Below are 21,709 nucleotides of genomic sequence, written 5' to 3'. Positions count from 1 at the left end.
AGCCATGGCTCACGGGCCTAGCCGCTCTGCGGCATGTGGGATCTTCCCAGACCGGGGCACGAACCCGTGTCCCCTGCATCGGCAGGCGGACTCTCAACCACTGCGCCACCAGGGAAGCCCTATCTATATTCTTTTGAAACTTGCTTTTTCATCTACAGTGATGAGCCTAACTATAGTTCATTCATCACTCTCAATAGTGGATAGTATTCTGTTGCATGAATACTGCAGCTTATTTATTCACTCTTCTATCAATGGCCATATGGATTATTTTAGATTTTTCTTAATATAAACAATATTCCTGTGAACAGTCAGTTATATGATACCTGGAACACACATGTGAGAGTTTCTAGGAGACATGACTAGGAGCAGAGTCGCTGGGCCACAGGCCACACGTATCTCTACATTTACTAGATAACACCAAATGGTTCATACTGTGGTTTTTATATTAATCACATCTTGTATTAATTCACGTGACTTTACATTAGTATCAAAGTTATACTGAATTCCTAAACTCATTGGAAAATATCCCTTCTTTTCCTATTCTCAAGAACAGTCAGTATAAAATAGGAATTACTGCCTTTTGAACATTTGGTATCATCTACCTCAAAAACCAAACAAGTGTGGTGATTCTGGGGAGAGGAGGGAATAGATTTTAAACTACTTGCTTAATTTTTTTCAATGATTATAGGTCTATTAGTTTTGAGAAGTAATATTTATAAAAATTCTTCATCTAAGTTTTCTAAGGTATTGACATAAAATTGCTAAAATTATTCGTTAATAATTATGGGGGGGTCTCCACTGCATTTATAGTTATGCTGCCTATTCTTTTTCTTTTAATATTTATTTATTTAATTTTGGCTGCATTGGGTCTTAGCTGCGGCACACGGGATCTTTCGTTGCGGCTCGCAGGCTCTTTGTTGTGGCGCGTGGACTCCAGGGTGCACAGGCTTTGTAGCTGTGGCACGCAGGCTCCAGAGCGCGTGGGCTCTGTAGTTGTGGCATGCAGGCTCCAGTGCACGTGGGCTGTGTAGTTGCAGCACACAGGCTCTCTAATTGTGGCGCACGGGTTCAGATGCCCTGCGGCATGTAGGATCTTAGTTCCCCAACCAGGGATTGAACCTGTGTCCCCTGCATTGGAAGGGAGATTCTCAACCACTGGACCACCAGGGAAGTCCCTGTCTATTCTCTTTTAATTCTTAAAATTGTCTATCTGTGCCTTAACTCTTTTAAATTTAATTATGGTTGAGATTTGTATATTTCATTAGTTTTGACAGATAATCAGCTTTTGGTTTTATTAATTCTGTATCTCTATTTCATTAATATCTGCTCCTATTTTTCTTATTTTGAACTGGTTTTTTTTTTTTTTTTTTTTTTTTTTTACTTCTTGGATGCTTAGCTCTTTAATTTTCATTCTTTCTTTTCTAAGATAAGTAATTCTCCAAGCACTGAAAAAGCTGCAACTTAGTACTAAGAGTATGCATTGTTTTCATTCCTGTTCATTTCTAAGTATTTCCACATTTCTTTTTTGACCCAAAATTTAGAAGACTTAATTTTTAAAAAATCCCCATTGGTGTACTTCAGGGGGTGGTAAAATTTTTCTATTGAATCTAACTTTATTGCATTGTGATCACTATTATATCATTTCTTAGGTATTTATGGGCATTTGTTTCGTGATCTAGCATAGTCCATAAAAATTGAATAGTTGTCCCATGTGTGCTTGAAAAGAATGTGTGTTCTAATTGTTAGCATTTAACATATTTTAGATTGAGCTTACTAGCTGTGTTGTTCAAGTTCATTACATCCTTACCAATTTTTTGTCTGTTTAATCTGTAATTATTAGGATGTTAAAATTTTCTACTATAATAATGGATTTATCCATTTCTCATGGATATTCTAATAATTTCTATTTCATATTTTTCATGGCCACACTGTTAAATGCATGTAAGTTCAGCACTGTTATACAACATTCCTGGTGAATTGTTCTTTTTTTAAAAGGCAATTCTTTCTTTAGTCTTAAAAATGCTTTTTGCCTTAATGTCTATCTTGAATGATACTGATATAGAATTATTTTGGTTAGTATTTGCCTACTCTATTTTTATACTCCTAGTTTCAACTTTTTTGTGTCACTATTTTATGTATGCCTCTTACAGACAGCATATAACTAAAATTAATGATTTAAAACATAAATTTAAGAGTTTGTCTTTTTTTCTCTTAATTTTAAAATTATTATTATTACTTTTTGGCCTTACCATGAGGCTTGTGGATCTTAGTTCCCTAACCAGGGGTTGAACCCGGGCCCTCGGCAGTGAGAGCACAGAGTCCTAACCACTGGACCGCCAGGGAATTCCCAAGAGTCTGTCTTAACTGACAAGTTTACACCATTTACTTTTATGGTGATGTTGACTCTTTTGGTTATATTGAGATTTATTTCTACCACTTTATTTTGTGCTTTCTTTATAACATCCTTATTTTTTCTCATTTGCTCTTTGCTACTGTGTTAATCAATTTTCCTTATTTCTTTTCTTTCTTATTATTAGTTTAAAAGCTAAATATTCTATTTCTTTTAACTGCAACTTTGGAAACAGGCATACACATTAAAAAATGTGTCTACACTCCTCTGCTGTAATACAAAGACCTCAAAAGGCTTTAGCTTCAATCACTCTCTCTCACTCTTTCTGATACTATTAGATAGTGTTTTAGTTCCATTTTACTTCCAGGGTAGGCTGAAGCCAGAACTAATTGTTAAACTTCAGATATTTTGTAATTCAGCTGTTAAAACACTGCTATTATAAAAAATTAAGTTTTATAAACTTACCATTAAGTAAATTATATTAACAAACAAGAGAATAACTACAAAATCTATCATTTCCCAAGTGTTTTACTATATTTTACTATTACTATCTGTGCTCTTCAAGTCATTTATATTTATTGTGTCTGCCTGGTAGAAAAACTATGTAATGGTGTGCTACTGTGCCTCTCTTCCTGATTCTACATTCAGTGACATCAAATTGGTAGTTTTAAGTTGGCCATGATGGGAGTATTTATCCCAGAGAAATCAGCAAATGCTACAAATCAGGGCTTATCTAATTCCTCTGCAAAGCCAGTTGTTAATCACATCCCAGAACAACACTGCCACCCCATAATGGTCACTAATATTGCTGCTGCTGTTTCATGTAGTCAAGGTTTATTTGCCAATTTCTGTGCTTACTCTGCCATTTTGCATCGCATCCTGCCTTCTTGGTTCAGTTTCCAACTTGAATGATAGTGGGCCTAGATTTGCTGCTCCCCTGTTGGTATTAAAACACAAGTACCTAGGTTAAGGGAATGGCCCCTCACCCCCACCCCAGAAGCCTGCAGGACTTTAACTCATGACTTATTCCAGGCCCTTCTTTGTTTACAGTCCTTACTGAGGCCCTTCTTTGTTTACAGTCCTTAGTGAGCTCCTATTCTTTGAGAGAGCAGCTCTGTATGAAACTCTTTCAAAATTTTATTCTACTTGGCATTTTCAGATTTTTGCAATGTAAAGGCTTTCAGTTATCTTAGTGTGACTTCTGGCTGGTAGCTGGTACCAGAATTCTCCTTTAACAGGGTATTAAAATTTTCTTTATATTTCTAACTAGCAGCTGTTTGTCTACAGGAAATCTCTTCATATTTGTAAATTTCCTTTGTAACCATTTTCCTCAGTGTATTTTTTATTGCTCTAATAATTCTATGGATAATTCCATTGGGGTTTCCCTACATAGGTCATCTATGAATAATGATAATTTGAAAGGAAGGGTAGGAAGGAAAATAAATCATAAAGTGAAAAAGAAGAGGTTACAACTCAAGATGATAGAGTTTATATTCCATTCCGTTATGTACCCCACTTTGCCTACTACAGCGCTTAACACACAAGAGCTGCTAAAATACCTGATTTTTAAAAAAAGAGTGAGACACATATATGGAATTTCTTAGGCAATCACTGCATTTTCACAAACCAAATAATCCTTTATAAAATTAATCATAGAAACTAATACCCCAAACAAATGAAACTACATACAGAAGAATAAATGGCTTATTATATATATTAAAACATAAAATTATTTAAGAAACAAAAGCCTCTCCTAAAACTGGCCCTGATTTTTAATTAAAAGGAGGACAATCCAAGAACAGAAAGGAAGTAGCAATAGGTAAATACTTTTATACAGCTAAAAGATCTTTTGGCAGTGACAGTCTAAAGGTAGTAACTAGAACCAAATTAAATGACTTTTGACAACTGATAAATACCTTCTGTTCCAGCGTTAGCTGATACTTTTGTTTAACTCTCTTACACTTGTTGAACCAACTATTCTCATCCATGATGAAAGGAGGCCCGACGTTCTCTGGAGTGCTGCTTTCACTACCACTGCTTCCCAAAGTCCTCAGCTCTTCCTCATCACTGCTGATGCTGTCAGAACTGAGAAGATTAAAATTTTTTAAAGAAACAAAATTCATAATATGTTCCACTTTGATTTTTTAGAAACACTTCTGTATTTGCAAGCTACTGGTGAGCAAGCTCCAAAATATTCATCACTAACTATACAATAATAATGATATTATCATCAAGCCTAGAGATGCTACAGAAGTTCAAGTGAGGTTTACAGATCTAAGGCATTAACACAGAAACTGTGAGAATGTCCTGAGGAGAGAGAAAACACTTCTAAAGAAGAGAACCAGAAACTCCACATGTGCTGAGAAGACCTGTCTAGCTGGATTCTTTTTACTGTCCCATGTAGATCAAAAGAATGAAACTGGAACCCTATCTTATACCATATACAAAAATCATTCTAAATTGATTAAAGACTTGAATGTAAGACCTGAAACTGTAAAAATCCTAGGAGAAAACATAGGGTGTAAGCCCTTGACATCAATCTTGACAATGATTTTTGGATTTGACACCAAAAAAAAAAAAATAATAAATAAATAAAAGCAAAAGCAAGATAAAGAAGTGGGGCTACATCAAACTAAAAGCCTTCTGCCCAGCAAAGGAAACCAGCAACAAAATGAAAAGGCAACCTACTGAATGGGAGGAAATATGTGCAAATCATATATCTGATAAGGAGTTAATATCCAAGATATATAGAGAACTCAAACAACTCAACAGCCAAAAAACAAACGTGACTGAAAAATAATGAGAGGAATAGAATAGACATTTTTCAAAAAAAGACATACGAATGCCCAACAGGTACATAAAAAGGGGCTCAGCATCACTTATCATCAGGGAAATGCAAATCAAAATCACAAGATATCACCTCACATCTGTCATAATGGCTATCATCTTAAAAAATAAATAAATAATGACTATTATCAAAAAGATAAGTGTTGACGAGGATGTGGAAAAAAGGGAACCCTTGTGCACTGCTGTGGGAGTGTCACTGATACAGTCATTATGGAAAACAGTATGGCGTTTCCTCAAAATATTGAAAATAGAACTACCATATGATCCAGCAATCCCACTTCCAGGAACGTATGAAAAGGAAATGAAAACAGAATCTTGAAGAGATACCTGTACTCCCATGTTTACTGCAGCACAAGTAATCAAGATATGGACACGATCTAAGTGTCCATCAATAAATGAATGGATAAAGAAGATGTGGTGTATACATATACACAGTGGAATACCGTTCAGCCATGAGAGGTTAAGAAATCTTGCCATTTGCAACAACATGGATGGATCCTGAGAGCATTATGCTAAGTGAGATAAACCAGACACAGAAAGACAAATACTGGAGGTATCACTTATATGTGGAATCTTAAAAAAAAAAAAAAAAAAAAAAAAGTCAAACTCATAGAAATAGAGAGTAGGAAATGGTTCCCAGGGGCGAGGAGGAGGAATAGGGAGAGGTTGGTAAAAGGGTACAAACTTTCAGCTGTAAGATTAATAAAGTCCGAGTATCTAGTGTAAAACATGGTGATTATAGTTGATAACACTGTATTGTATAACTGAAATTTGTTAAGAGAGTAGAACTTAAATGTTCTCACACACACACAAAAAGATAAATATGTGAGGTGATGGATATGTTAATTAACAACATGTGGGAAATCCTTCCACAAGGTATACATTATCAAAATATGGTATCAAATCACCACAATGTACACTTTAAATATCTTAGAATTTTACTTGTTAATTATACCTCAATAAAGCTGATTTTACAAAAGAGTAAGAAAATATCATCACAAACCCAAAGAAGGTAGAAGAAACGAAACAATATAGATAAAAACAGAAATTAATGAGCTAGATGGCAAAGGTACAACAGAGGATCAACAAAGAAAAACAAACACTTAATGACTAACAAAATTGATAAAGCTTTGGCAAGGATGATTTAAAAAAGGCAAAAAAATAAAAGTTACGATAACAAAAAGCAAAAGGTACTATAACTAGAGATGAAAAGAGATTTAAAAGATATTAAAAGAAATTCTCTGAACATCACAATATAAAATTCTGAAAATTTTAACAAAATATAATTTACCAAAACTGAACCAATAATAGAAACTGGAAAGATCATAAATAAATCAGTAAGTTTTAAAAACATCCAAGAGGGACTTCCCTGGTGGCACAATGGTTAGAAATCTGCCTGCCAGTGCAGGGGACATGGATTCCATCCCTGTTCTGGGAAGATCCCACACGCTGCAGAGCAACTAAGCCCATGCACCACAACTACTGAGCCTGTGCTCTAGAGCCCGCGAGCCACAATCACTGAGCCCGTGTGCCACAACGACTGAAGCCCATGCACCTAGAGCCCGTGCTCTGCAACAAGAGAAGCCACCGCAATGAGAAGGCCACGCGCCGCAACAGAGTAGCCCCCGCTCGCCACAACTAGAGAACGCCTGTGTGCAGGAACAAAGGCCCAACACAGCAGAAAGTAAAAATAAATAAATAAATATATATACTTATGGAAACAAAGAAAAAAGCAATGAATACAAAAAACAATTTAAAAACAAAAAATAAATTAAAAAATCCAAGAGTAGAAAGGGAGAACTGATAACAAGGAAGTTCCTTATAAGGACAAGGAAGAAAATAAATACTAACTACGGTGGTCCAAGGAACTATATAAACACTTCACATACATCACCTCATTAATCCTCATGATATCCCCATGAGGTATTGCTGTACTATTTAATAGGTTCATTCAGCAAATGAAGAAAATGAGAATACGAGATGATAAGCAGATGCTTGAGGTCACACCAGTAAGGGGAACTGGTATCACCATTTTAGGCAGAACATTCAGTGGAGGCTTCATTACTAAGGTGGTATTAAGCTGAGTTTTAGAGAAGATGAGCGAATTAGCCATGCAAATGTCTGAGAGAGACTGTGCTCCTGGTAGAGAGGACAGAAAGATGCACAGGTGTGCCCGGTGTGCTCAAGGGATAACAAGATGGCCAGTGTTACGGAAGCACAGTGAGTAACAGGGCAGCGAGTAAGACATGAGGTCAGAGAGGTACTGGAGGCCAGATCAACTAAGGAATTTGTTTTCCACTTCGGGTCAGAAGGAAAGAAACTACTGGAAAGTTGTGAGCAGAGGAATGAAGTGATTTGACTTATATTTCAAAAGGATCACTCTGGCTGCTCTATGGAGAAATAAACTACAGGAGTCAAGAGGTGGAGCATGAAGACTCTTGCAAATCTCCAGGTTTAAATTTAAGAGGTGATGGTGGTGCAAAAATACTTGCTGATGGATCGTATGTGGATTATGGAAGAGAGAATTCAACAATGACTCCAAAGTTTTTGAGCATAAACAACTGGAATGTTAGAACTACCTTTCTTGGAATGGCAAAGACTAAAGGAAGGAAAGTTGTTTTGTGTGAGGGGGTGTGGGGTGGTGGGATTAGGAGTTCATTATTGTACATGTTATATCTGAGGTGCTTATTACACATCCAAGTGAGGTGTCAACTTGGCAGCTGGATGTATGAGTTCAGAGTTTAGAGAAAAGACAGGATGGGATGCAGTACACAGGCCAAAAGACTGGCCTTTGGTAGCAAATGATTAGTTTCTCCCTACTAGGAGGGGGAAAAGGCAGAGTACAGTGGTCCCTCAGTACTCATGAAGGACTGGTTCCAGGAGCCACCCCAGATATCAAAGTCCATGGATGCTCAAGTCCCTTATATGTACAAGTCCCATATACATTTGATCCACAGCTGGTTGACTCATGGATGTGAAACCTGCAGATATGGACAGCCAACTGTACATGGAATGCTACATTTAGGAAGGGCAATTTAACAGCATGCTTGATCGTTTACGGTCTCTTTAACTCAGCAATTTTGTTTGCAGAAATTTACCTCTTTAGGAAATAATCATTCTGAGTATAAAGACTTAGCTATTAGAATGTTATATTTTAAAGTGAAAAATTGAAGGCATCATAAAAGACCAATAATCATTGGCTACTACTAGACTTTTTTGGCCTAAAATCCATTCAAGAAAAAAATGTTTAAAGTTACACCAAGCAGTAACTCAGAAAAAACTTAACTTTTCTCACTGGTACACAACCTAAAATTTAATTAAACCGATTTTAAATATGAAATATATTTTAGGATGTTTTCTATTAATATATTTCATATATTTAGCTTCAGAAAGATAAAACTATTTCAAAAGACTAATAGCTAATAAATATTTTTTAAAGTTAACTTCACCAGCAATCAAATAAATGCAAACCAAAACAACAACAGGATATAATTTTTTACTTACAGAATTAGCCACACCTTTAAGTTGGAAATTGTGGAGGCAGGCACTGTCACATATTGCTGAGAGGATCTAAATTATTATGGCCTCTCTGGACATGCTCTCTTGACAGCATGTTTCAAAAGTTTCAATGACATATACACTAGAAATTCTACTTCCAGGATTTTTTTTAAATTTATTTTTGGCTGTGCTGGGTCTTCGTTGCTGCACGTGGGCTTTCTCTAGTTGCAGCAAGCGGGGGCTACTCTTCATTGAGGTGTGAGGGCTTCTCATTGCGGTGGCTTCTATTGTTGCGGAGCATGGGCTCTAGGCGCGCGGGCTTCAATAGTTGTGGCATGCGGGCTCAGCTGTTGTGGCTCGCAGGCTCTAGAGCGCAGGCTCAGTAGTTGTGGTGCACGGGCTTACTTATTCTGCGGCATGTGGGATCTTCCTGGACCAGGGCCCAAACCCATGTCCCCTGCATTGGCAGGCAGATTCTTAACCACTGTGCCACCAGGGAAGCCCCTACTTCCAGGATTTTAACTTAAAGAAATAATGATGGTTCTGCATAAAAAGATGTAGTGACAAGGATATTAACTGCAATACTATATATGATGGAACTAAATGCACTCCAAAAGTCCAACAATAACTGGGTTAACATACTATACAAACAATGAATTCTATTCATTTTAGGAAATGATGCTATAGAAGGATAAGGACATGCAACAATGTTCATTATACAGTATTAAGGGAAACAGTTACATGTATATTATGCTTCCATTTTAATAAAAAAAATATTCCTATGTACAGAAAAGACTGAAAGCTATCCATCAAAATGTTAATGCTTCTAGCAGTTGCTCCTTAAATGTAAGATGAGGGACTTAAGCTTTCTTCTACTTTCTACCTTTCTGTACTTTCCAATTATTCTACAATAAATACTTATTTTCCAAATAAGTTAAAAGCAGTAATTTGGGGAGGGACAGACTCTTATGGTTTTTTAAATGAGGCACCAAATAGAATTTTTAAAAATTGTGTCTAATTACAGGTATATTTGGGTGGAAGTAATTCAATTTTTAAAATATTGGCTCTTTATGACTATTAGGATAGTTTAAATCCTTCTAAAAAGAAAAACTCCATGGTCTGTAATGCTAACTGGATTATGACTAGGTTGAATTGGTATTTCCTTTCTTGTTTTAGTATTCTTTATATAACAAGATGGTAGGAATCCTTTAGTATACAAAGAAGAGGAAGCTACACATATATATTGGGATTAGTGCATCAGAGAAAACTGCACAAAAAAAATCAGACAAAAGTGGTTAAGCAGCTGGGGACACAGAATATAGATCATTAAACTCATTCTGAGGGCACCAGATGAGAAGGCTTCATTATCGTATCTTTTTAAAAGCATTGTAATAATTACTACAGTCTCTTAGGTAAGAAAAGAGAAAAATCTGTATTTACATTTTTCTTCATATTTTAATTTAAATTATTTCCTAAATCACTAAAAATAGCCTTTCTAACTGCATTCTGATGACCAAACTCCTATCTCCAACACTCATCTTGCTCTTTAATTTCAGACTTGAGGCCCACTCTGCACAAACTAGCTGTGTGACTATGGACAAGGTATTTAACCTCTCTGTGTTTCAGTTTTCTCATTTAAAAATAAGGACAGTCGTGCTTACCTTGCTGGCTTTTGAGGAGATTAATGAGTTAATAGAAGTAAAGGACTTAGAACAATGCTTGCTATATAATAAACACGGAATAAATGGTACTGACATTTTTACTAGTATTGTTTTGAACTATCCGTTATCTTCACAAAATGTCCTATAATCCAAACATATCCCCAAACAGTACAATTTTATTCCTGTTGAAAACATCTTCTTGGTGTATTTCTTTTCTAGATCTAATGTAACAGACTTATCCCTCTCCCAAGGGATCTACTTACTTAAGTTAGAAATCTTTGTACCATAATACTCTATTCCTCCTACTCCTTCATCACCTAAAATATCTTCACACTACTAGCTCTGAAATCATAGCGACTTCTCTTACTAGATGGTGATTATCTTGGATACAGGGATTGCATTCCTTTTTAGAAGTTCACAAAGTTCCTATACTCTTGACATGTATGAATCCCTAGGAAAGTTTCTTTAGGCACTCAATAAATGTATCTTGAGTGTGTGTGTATGTTTGTGTGTATATATACATATATTACATATATACATATATTACTCACTCTATCTCCCTTACAGCTTTGGCCTGATCATAACATTTTAGAAGTATATAAAGAGAGGGGAGCGGAGTCAAGATGGCAGGCTAGGAGGACGTGGAATTCGCATCTCCCGTGCAACTAGGGCACCTACCTGTCACTGGTGGGGGACCACAGACACCTAGGGGATGGGAGGAACCCCCAGCGACTGGGAAGGACATGAGGCCTGGGTGGAAGGGACGGGGGAGGAGAACTGGAGGCGGGACAGGGGTGGCGGCCCTGAGCGGCGGCTGGGGGAGGGGAGGAGTTCCTATACCCAGTGGGACCCACCCACGAGATGGGGGAGACCCTGGGGGAGATGGTGGGGGAGGGGCATGAAGGAATGGAAGGGAACGGGGCCAGGCTTTCCCTGTCCACTTAGGCACCAGGGAGCCTCTTGGGCTCCCAGGCCTAATCCTCTGCCCTTGGAGCCTCCCTTCTGCCCACAGAACCCAAGCCCCGCCCCTACACCCCCACCCAGGGCCTTACCTCTATGCTTGGAGACCCCTCGGAGAGCCCCTCCAATGTGCTGGGTCTAAACCCCACCCACACGCCCTCACCCAGGACCTTCCCTCCAAACTCCGGAACCCCATATGCCAGAGGCCCTTCTTTGGACATGCTAGCTCTCCCCTTCTGCGCATGTCCTAAGCAGAGGCCCCACTCTACACTTGAAAGTCGCCCGCCTAGGCCTCGCCCACAAGGCCTTTTCCAGCTGGCGTGGTTCTTGAGCCTAGGCCCTATCCCACGTTGAAACTTCATGCCCCACGTTAAACCCCACCCCTGCCTATGTTCCAAACCCGCCTAAACTCTGCCCCACTTAGTCAAGGCTTTTTTTTTCTTTTTTCTTCTTTTAGGTTGGGGTTCTATTTTACCCTGTTGTTGATGCATTTATACTTTTGTTTTTTCTAATAACTCTTTTATTTTTCTAATTTTATTGTATTCTTTACACTTTGTTATTGTTCTGCTCCTTTTGGCTTGTTCCCCCCCTTTTTTAATTAATTATTTGTTTATTTATTTTCTTTTTTCTGTTGTGGTTTTGTTTTACCTTGTTGAAGTTGTTTCAATTATATTTTTATTTTTTCTAATATATTTTTTATCTTTCTAATTTTATTTTATTTTTTATTCTTTGTTATTGTACTGCTTGCTTTTTTTTTTTTTTTTTTTTTTTGCCACACCATGCAGCTTGTGGAATCTTGGCTCCCAGGCCAGGGGTCGGCCTGAGCTCCTGTGGTGGGAGCACCAAGCCCAGACTGCTGGACTAACAGAGAACCTCAGACCCCAGGGAATATTAGTTGGAGTGAGGCCTCCCAGAGGTCCTCATCTCAGCACCAAGGCCTGGCTCTACCCAACTGCCTGCAAACTCCAGTGCTGGATGCCTCAGGCCAAAGAACCAGTAAGATAGGAATACAGTCCCAACCATCAAAAAAACAAAAACAAAAAACACAACTGAAACGACAAAATAATATGTTACAGACAAAGGAGCAAGGTAAGAACGTACAAGATCAAATAAATGAAGACAAAATAGGCAAGCTACCTGAAAAATAATTCAGAGTAATGATAGTAAAGATGATCCAAAATCTCAGAAACAGAATGGAGAAAATATAAGAAATGTTTAACAAAGATCTAGAAGAACTAAAGAGCAAACAAACAGTGATGAACAACACAATAACTGAAATGTAAAATACTCTAGAAGGAACCAATAGCAGAGTAACTGAGGCAAAAGAAGAGATAAGTGAGCTGGAAGATAAAATGGTGGAAATAACTGGCGCGGAGTAGTATAAAGAAAAAAGAATGAAAAGAATTGAGGACACTCTCAGAGATCTCTGGAACAACATTAAAAGCACCAACATTTGAATTATAGGGGTCCCAGAAGAAGAAGAGAAAAAGAAAGGGACTGAGAAAATATTTGAAGAGATTATAGTCAAAAACTTCCCTAACATGGGAAAGGAAATAGTCAATCAAGTCCAGGAAGCGCAGAGAGTCCCATACAGGATAAACCTAAAGAGAAACACGCCGAGACACATATTAATCAAACTATCAAAAATTAAATACAAACAAAAAATATTAAAAGCAGCAAGGGAAAAGCAACAAATAACATACAAGGGAATCCCCATAAGGTTAACAGCTGATCTTTTAGCAGAAACTCTGCAAGCCAAAAGGGAGTGACAGGACATATTTAAAGTGATGAAAGGGAAGAAGCTACAACCAAGATTACGCTACCCAGCAAGGATCTCATTCAGATTGACAGAGAAATCAAAAGCTTTATAGACAAGCAAAAGCTAAGAGAATTCAGCACCACGAAACCAGCTTTACAACAATGCTAAAGGAACTTCTCTAAGAGGGAAATGCAAGAGAAGAAAAAGACCCACAAAAACAAACCCAAATTAGTCATGAAAATGGTAATAGGAACATACATATCGATAATCATCTTGAATGTAAATGGATTAAATGCTCCAACCAAAAGACAGAGACTGGCTGAATGGATACAAAACCAAAATCCTTATATATGCTGTCTACAAGAAACCCACTTCAGACCTAGGGACACATACAGACTGAAAGTGAGGGGATGGAAAAAGATATTCCATGCAAATGGAAATCACAAGAAAGCTGGAGGAGCAATACTCATATCAGATAAAATAGACTTTAAATTAAAGACTGTTACAAGAGATGAGGAAGGACACTACATAATGATCAAGGGATCAATCCAAGAAGAAAACGTAACAATTATAAATATTTATGCACCCAACAAAGGAGCGTCTCAAAATACATAAGGCAAATGCTAACAGCCATAAAAGGAGAAATTGACAGTAACACAATAGTGGGGGACTTTAACACCCCACTTACACCAATAGATCATCCAAACAGAAAATCAATAAGGAAACACAAGCTTTAAATGACACAATAGACCAGACAGAATTAACTGATATTTTTAGGACATTACACTTGAAAGCAGAAAAATACACTTCTTCTCAAGTGCACATGAACGTTCTCCAGAATAGACCACATCTTGGGTCAAAAATCAAGCCTTGGAAAATTTAAGAAAATTGAAATCATATCAAGCATCTTTTCCAACCATAACGCTATGAGATTAGAAATCAATTACAGGAAAAAAACTGTAAAAAACACAAATACATGGAGGCTAAACAGAGTGCTGCTAAATAGCCAAGAGGTCATTGAAGAAATCAAAGAAGAAATTAAAAAATACCTAGAGGGCCTCCCTGGTGGCGCAGTGGTTGGGAGTCCGCCTGCCGATGCAGGGGATGCGGGTTCGTGCCCCGGTCTGGGAGGATCCCATATGCCGCGGAGCGGCTGGGCCCGTGAGCCATGGCCGCTGGGCCTGCGCGTCCGGAGCCTGTGCTCCGCAACGGGAGAGGCCACAGCAGTGAGAGGCCCACATACCGCAAAAAGAAAAAAATAAAAAAAAATAAAAAAAATAAAAAAAAAAAAAATACCTAGAAACAAATGACAATGAAAACACAATGACCCAAAAACCTACGGGATGCAGAAAAAGCAGTTCTAAGAAGGAAGTTCAGAGCAATTCAAGCTCACCTCAAGACACAAGAAAAATCTCAAACAATTTAACCTTACACCTACAGCAGTTAGAGAAAGAAGAACAAAAAAAACCCAAAGTTAGTAGAAGGAAAGAAATCATAAAGAGCGACTACACTGGTGGCACAGTGGTTAAGAATCCGCCTGCCAATTCAGGGGACACTGGTTCAAGCCCTGGTCTGGGAAGATGTCACATGGTGCGGAGCAACTAAGCCTGTGCGCCACAACTACTGAGCCTGCACTCTAGAGCCCGCAAGCCACAACTACTGAAGCCTGCGTGCCACAACTTGAAGCCCGTGTGCCTAGAGCCCATGCTCCACAACAAGAGAAGCCACCACAATGAGAGGCCCACGCACTGCAATGAAGAGTAGCCCCCACTCGCCGCAACTAGAGAAAGCCTGCACACAGCAACAAAGACCCAATACAGCCAAAAATAAATAATAAATAAAAATTTAAAAAAATTCAACACCCATTTATGATAAAAACTCTCCAGAAAGTGGGCATAGAGGGAACCTACCTCAACCTAATAAAAGCCATGTATCACAAACCCACAGCAAACATCATTCTCAATGGTGAAAAACTGAAACCATTTCCTCTAAGATCAGGAACAAGATAAGGATGTCCACTCTCGCCACTATTATTCAACATAGTATTGCAAGCCCTAGCCACAGCAATCAGAGAAGAAAAAGAAATAAAAGGAATACAAATTGGAAAAGAAGTAAAACTGTCACTGTTTGCTGATGATATGATACTATACATAGAAAATCCTAAAGATGCCACCAGAAAACTACTAGAACTAATCAGTGAATTTGGTAGGGTTGCAGGATACAAAATTAATGCACAGAAATCTCTTGCATTCCTATACAGTAACAATGAAAGATCAGAAAGAGAAATTAAGGAAACAATCCCATTTACCATTGCAACAAAAAGAATAAAATACCTAGGAATAAACCTACCTAAGGAGGCAAAAGACCTGTAATCAGAAAACTATAAAATGCTGATGAAAGAAATCAAAGATAACATAAACAGGTAGTGAGATATACCATGCTCCTGGATAGGAAGAATCAATATTGTGAAAATGGCTGTACTACACCCAAAGCAATCTACAGGTTCAATGCAATCCCTATCAAATTACCAATGGCATTTTTCACAGAACTAGAATAAAAAATTTTACAATTTGTATGGAAACACAAAACACCCTAAAGAGCCAAAGCAATCTTCAGAAAGAAAAACAGAGCTGGAGGAATCAGGCTCTCTTGGACTTCAGACTATATATACTACAAAGCTACAGTAATCAGGACAGTATGGTACTGGCACAAAAACAGAAATATAGATCAATGGAATGGGACCGAAAGCTGAGAGATAAACCCACGCACATATGGTCACCTTATCTTTGATAAAGGAGGCAAGAATATACAATGGAGAAATGACAGCCTCTTCAGTAAGTGGTGCTGGGAGAAATGGACAGATACATGTAAAAGAATGAAATTAGAACACACCCTAACCCCATACACAAAAATAAACTTAAAATGGATTAAATAAGGCCAGACACTATAAAACTCTTAGAGGAAAATACAGGCAAAACACTATATGACATAAATCACAGCAAGATCCTTTTTGATCCACCTCCTAGATTAAGGGAAATAAAAACAAAAATAAACAAATGGGACCTAATGAAACTTAAAAGCTTTTGCACAGCAAAGGAAACCATAAACAAGACCAAAAGACAACTCTCAGAATGGGAGAAAATATTTGCAAATGAAACAACAGACAAAGGATTAATCTCCAAAATATACAAGCAGCTCATGCAGCTCAATAACAAAAAAACAAACAACCCAATCCAAAAATGGGCAGAAGACCTAAATAGACATTTCTCCAAAGAAGATATACAGATTGCCAACAAATACATGAAAAGATGCTCAGCGTCACTAATCATTAGAGAAATGCAAATCAAAACCACAATGAGGTATCAGCTCACACTGGTCAGAATGGCCATCATCAAAAAATCTAGAAAAAATAAGTGCTGGGTGTGAGAAAAGGGAACCCTCCTGCACTGTTGGTGGGAATGTAAACTGACACAGCCACTATGGAGAACAGTATGGAGGTTCCTTAAAAAAACTAAAAATAGAACTACCATATGACCCAGCAATCCCACTACTGGGCATATACCCTAAGAAAACCATAATTCAAAAAGAGTCATGTACCACAATGTTCACTGCAGCACCATTTACAATAGCCAGCACATGGATGCAACCTAAATGTCCATCGACAGATAAATGGATAAAGAAGATGTGGCACATATATACAATGGAATACTACTCAGCCATAAAAAGGAACAAAACTGAGTTATTTGTAGTGGGGTGGATGGACCTAGAATCTGTCATACAGAGTGAAGTAAGTCAGAAAGAGAAAAACAAATACCATACACTAATGCATATGTATGGCATTTAAAAAGTGGTACTCATGAATCTAGTGGCAGGGCAGGCATAAACACACAGACTTAGAGAATGGACTTGAGGGCACAAGGTGGGAAGGGGAAGCTGGGATGAAGTGAGAGAGTAGCACTGACAATATATACACTACCAAATGTAAAGTGGATGGCTAGTGGGAAGCTGCTGCACAGAACAGGGAGATCAGCTCAATGCTTTGTGATGACCTAGAGGGGTGGCATAGTGAGAGTGGGAGGGAGGCGCAAGAGGGAGGGGATAGGGGGATATATGTATACATATAGCTGATTCACTTTGTTGTACAGCAGAAACTAACACAACACTGTAAAGCATTTATACTCCAATAAAGAAGTGAAAAATAAAAGAAGTATATAAAGATCATTATTCTATTCAGGAAGTCAATTATGCAAGAAGATCTTCAGAATATCTTTAGACTTCATCTGATTAATTTTCAATGCTGATGAGGTTATGGAAAATCCATAACTCTCATAAAATACTGGTAGTAGGATAAATTGATACAACTCTAAGAACAGACTTTAAGAGTCACAAAATTTTTCGCTGTACTTACCTGAATAACTCTATAAATTCACAACAGAAACAAAAGGAAAATTTATTTGCACAAAAATGTTCATTATTCTTTTCATTATAATGGAGATAAATGAAAAACAATCTAAATAATGAATATAGGTTTGTAATCTCAATGGACTATTATAGAGCTATTAAAGTTATTATATTGACCACAGCAGTAGAAATACACGCTATTTTTTAAAAACTATATTTACACTGGGATTACAATTATGTAAAAACTATATATTTACAAATATACTAAAAACACAACTAGAGTTTATATTTTTGAATGATATCTGATACTGAAATACATGTTTTATAAAAAGTAGTTTTAATCAGATAAATATATTGCACAACAAGACATTCAATTATAAATTAAGATTTCAATAACATATTTCAAAATGTCAAATACCTTTGGGTAAACTTCAAATATGGTGTATAGTCTATTACAGCAGGAAAGTTGCCATCTAATCCTTCTCCCTTCAGGCAGAAGCTAAGACAATAGACAGTAAATATATTAGTACATAAAAATTTAAATCAAAGTGTTATAAACAATCTCTTGTTAGAGACATTTGTTTCATCAAACTGCAGGTGAATTTTTTATTTGTAATTTAAATGTGACATTATAAAGATATTCTACCTTCCATATCAATAACAAAGGCTTGTATGAGTTAATAACACTGTTACATAAATATATCACGCAAAAGTAAAATTTACTGAGAAATCTGTTCAAACATTATTTATTTCACACTATAATTCTTAAGACATCACTAGAGAATTTTCAAATGAAGCCTTGTTGTTCACATTTACAAATTCTCATTTGACACTTAATATCTCCTAAAAAGGTCTAATTACAAAAAAATTCATGGGGCTTCCCTGGTGTCACAGTGGTTGAGAGCCCGCCTGCCAATTCAGGGGATGTAGGTTTGAGCCCTGGTCCGGGAAGAATCCACATGCCACGGAGCAGCTGGGCCCGTGCGCCACAGCTGCTTAGCCTGTGCTCTGGAGCCCGCAAGCCACAACTACCGAGCCCGCGTGCTACAACTATTGAAGTCCGCATGCCTAGAGCCCGTGCTCTGCAACAAGAGAAGCCACCGCAATGAGAAGCCCACGCACGGCAAGGAAGAATAGCCCCTACTAGCTGCAACTCGAGAAAGCCCGCAAGCGGCAACGAAGACCCAGTGCAGCAAAAATAAATACATAAAATTAATTAATTTAAAAAAAAAAGAAAAAAATTCACATATGAACCACTACCTTCTGGTTTCTTTGGGAAATTTGCCTGTTTAAATACTTGTTCTAATACGTTAATATCAAGGGTGCAGTATGTATTTTTCCAGAATTGAGTAAGGAAAGAATCAAAGTCGCAACATTTTACATGGGCTTTCCTTCATTTATAGAAACATTACTAATGCATCTTTAAGACACTTTCCCTCTATACAGTATCAGTGGGTTACAATAAGCCAAGAGTTTAGATTCTTATCCCAGTTTTTTTTTTCCAACCAAAAAATAAATTAAGTTGTAAAGTATTTGGACAGAGCCAGCAACATGCCATGTAAAAAGTTAACACCCTTAGAGGGATCATAAAGACAACCTTCATAACTGCATCCATCACGTTCATCATAAAGAGTTAAGCTAATTAACCCAATCCCAATTATCAAATTATAAATAGAGGAAAGTTACACTTACAAAGTGAAAAGTATTTTGAAAAAGAAGTGATTTACTAGAAAAAGTTAACCTCAGTGAAACTAGGTAGCATTATTTTTTAGTTCAAAAAATGAACTAAAAATGAAAACTAGATTTTCATTTAAGTTTTATACTTATTTGTTAATATTCTTGTGATATATTTTAAGCAATATATTTAAGTGATATATTTCAATAAAAATATAGGGCTTCCCTGGTGGCGCAGTGGTTGAGAGTCCGCCTGCTGATGCAGGGGACGCGGGTTCGTGCCCCGGTCCGGGAAGATCCCACATGCCGCGGAGCGGCTGGGCCCGTGAGCCATGGCCACTGAGCCTGCGCGTCTGGAGTCTGTGCTCCGCAACAGGAGAGGCCACAGCAGTGAGAGACCCGCGTACCGCAAAAAAAAAAAAAAAAAAAAAAATATATATATATATATATATATATATATATATATATACATATATATAATACTTCCTTCATTCTCATGTTTCACTTCTTATTCTAGACAAACCTTTTACTTTTAGTACAATGTAAAATCTTAGATCAATTAAAGAAATGCAAAAGGATGCTGCCATCAACCTAAAAAGAACTTACAATGTCCATTTTTAGTACCTGTAATCTTATTCTGAAATCAATTCATCTTGTTGATAATAAAAGCAAATATTAACAAAATTTTTAATATTCTAGATACAAAACAAGAAACATAGGGCTTCCCTGGTGGCGCAGTGGTTGAGAGTCCGCCTGCCGATGCAGGAGACACAGGTTCGTGCCCCGGTCTGGGAAGATCCCACATGCCGCGCAGTGGCTGGGCCCATGAGCCATGGCCACTGAGCCTGTGCGTCCGGAGCCTGTGCTCCGCAACGGGAGAGGCCACAACAGTGAGAGGCCCGCGTAGCACAAAAAAAAAAAAAAAGAAAAAAAAAAGAAACATAACATACCTAAGATAGCCTGTCAATATCCTCTTTATCTCACCACATGAGACAATGAAAATCTTTCTGGATTTGAAACTTCTTTTAGTGTATTTCTTTTTCATTTTAAAGCAGTAGTTGAAAAATACTAAGAAATGAGATCCAAAACCTTCCTCCAGTGCTACCAGAGTGCATGACTTCTCTGCTTGGCAGGATGTGGTCCAAGCTTTCTTTTTACCCAAACTAGAGAGCAAGGTTGTCAGTTAATTCCCTAAGTTTGAGACAGCCTCTTTTTTGAGCGCAAACCTATTTAGAAAACTGATCTCATTCGAAAGGGAACAACATAAATCAAATCAATATCCAACTGTGTGCTTTACTTAGAAAACTGAAAGAAAACAATCATAAGTAGAAGCTGTTATGAGGTAGAATAATTTTAAGTCATAATGCATATAGTTCGATGAAATACCTGAAATCAATAGCATTGAGTCCAAGCAGCATGCCAGCAAGCATATTTGCTTCCTCACCCAAGACAATTGCTCCATCTTCATAAAATCTCCTAAAAAATGAAATGGGTGAACACATAAATATTAAAAACTGACTGAAGTTTCATCTACAGAAATCACTTAGAGCCCAAGCTGAAGTAGAAAGAACTAAATTTCATTTAATTTGTCACAACAGGAACATACTTGGATCACTCAAGTCTTGCAGATATTGCTGCCACCGTAACAAAGAAAATCATCCTAAGTGCTTATACCTCTCTTAAAAAAAAATCCCCAAAGTGACTCATTCAAGGGGTCTACAGTGTCTAGCATTTTTCTCTAAGAGTGAAGCAATATAAATGTAAACTGAAAGGTGGTAAATTCACAGTCATTTATACTGGTCTATTTTCAATACTATGTAGATTATTATTCTATACATAGAACAAACACAAACATACATTCTATTTTTCTGTAATTCCAAAGGTTATTAACTAAATTAAGAACTAGGAAGGTGTGATTAATAGTAATTTATGCTAACCTTTAACACTACAATACTAATAGGGCAGATGGGTTGCAAGGTGGCTGTGTATGAAAAAAAAGTATTCATCACATCTTTGACAAAAAGTGAATATGAATCTATCTTTGCTAATTCCTGGAAAGCTTTCTGTTTTGGTTAATGTTAATTTTTAAAGTACTAAAGTTTTATTTTAAAATATTTAAAATAAATATTTTGAAAAAAATATTATTTAATATGGGCTTAAGGTATTTTTCCACAAAAGAATGTAAGATCATTGAATTTACTTCTTTTTAAAAATAATAGTATGCAAAAACTAGTTTATGTCCAGTAACAGGGATAATTAAATTGTTATAACTATTTATATTACACATAGTCAACACCACTCTATAACACCCCACTAACTAAAAGGAAAGTTTCTTATTAAATGAAATTTGTCTTGCTCTTTTCTATATTCATAAGTTTATAAAGGCTGCATGTAAAGTTTATAATACTATCATCAATACTGAATAGTCCACAGTTTACCAAATTCTTTTACAATCATACTATTTAATAATTGCAAAGCCCATGAAGTAAATGCTGAAGGAATTGTCATTCATTTCAAACTCACCACCAAGAAGTGAGTCAGGTTAAAACAATTTGCCCA

The 21,709-nt window shown here is 37.1% G+C and overlaps 1 protein-coding gene across 5 annotated transcripts in view; it reads right to left on the bottom strand.

The window, feature by feature from the left end:
* The window catches only part of RUNDC3B (RUN domain containing 3B), a gene marked incomplete at both ends in the record, with an annotated part of 149,917 nt that overhangs the window by 42,787 nt on the left and 85,421 nt on the right, over nucleotides 1-21,709 (bottom strand). For 4 of the 5 annotated variants that reach the window (XM_081243937.1, XM_081243940.1, XM_081243938.1 and 1 more), the window contains 3 exons: nucleotides 4,267-4,435; nucleotides 17,895-17,975; nucleotides 20,537-20,626. In XM_081243937.1, the coding sequence (XP_081100063.1) occupies nucleotides 4,267-4,435; nucleotides 17,895-17,975; nucleotides 20,537-20,626 (340 nt within the window). The remainder of the gene's footprint in view (nucleotides 1-4,266; nucleotides 4,436-17,894; nucleotides 17,976-20,536; nucleotides 20,627-21,709) is intronic. The other variant, XM_081243939.1, reaches the window with a different exon arrangement.

This window comes from Mesoplodon bidens, assembly GCF_964165515.1.
Source record: "Mesoplodon bidens genome assembly, chromosome: 9".
Taxonomy (NCBI): domain Eukaryota; kingdom Metazoa; phylum Chordata; class Mammalia; order Artiodactyla; family Ziphiidae; genus Mesoplodon; species Mesoplodon bidens.
Note: the sequence above shows the minus strand (reverse complement) of the source record. Positions and strands in the feature narration are given on the sequence as shown.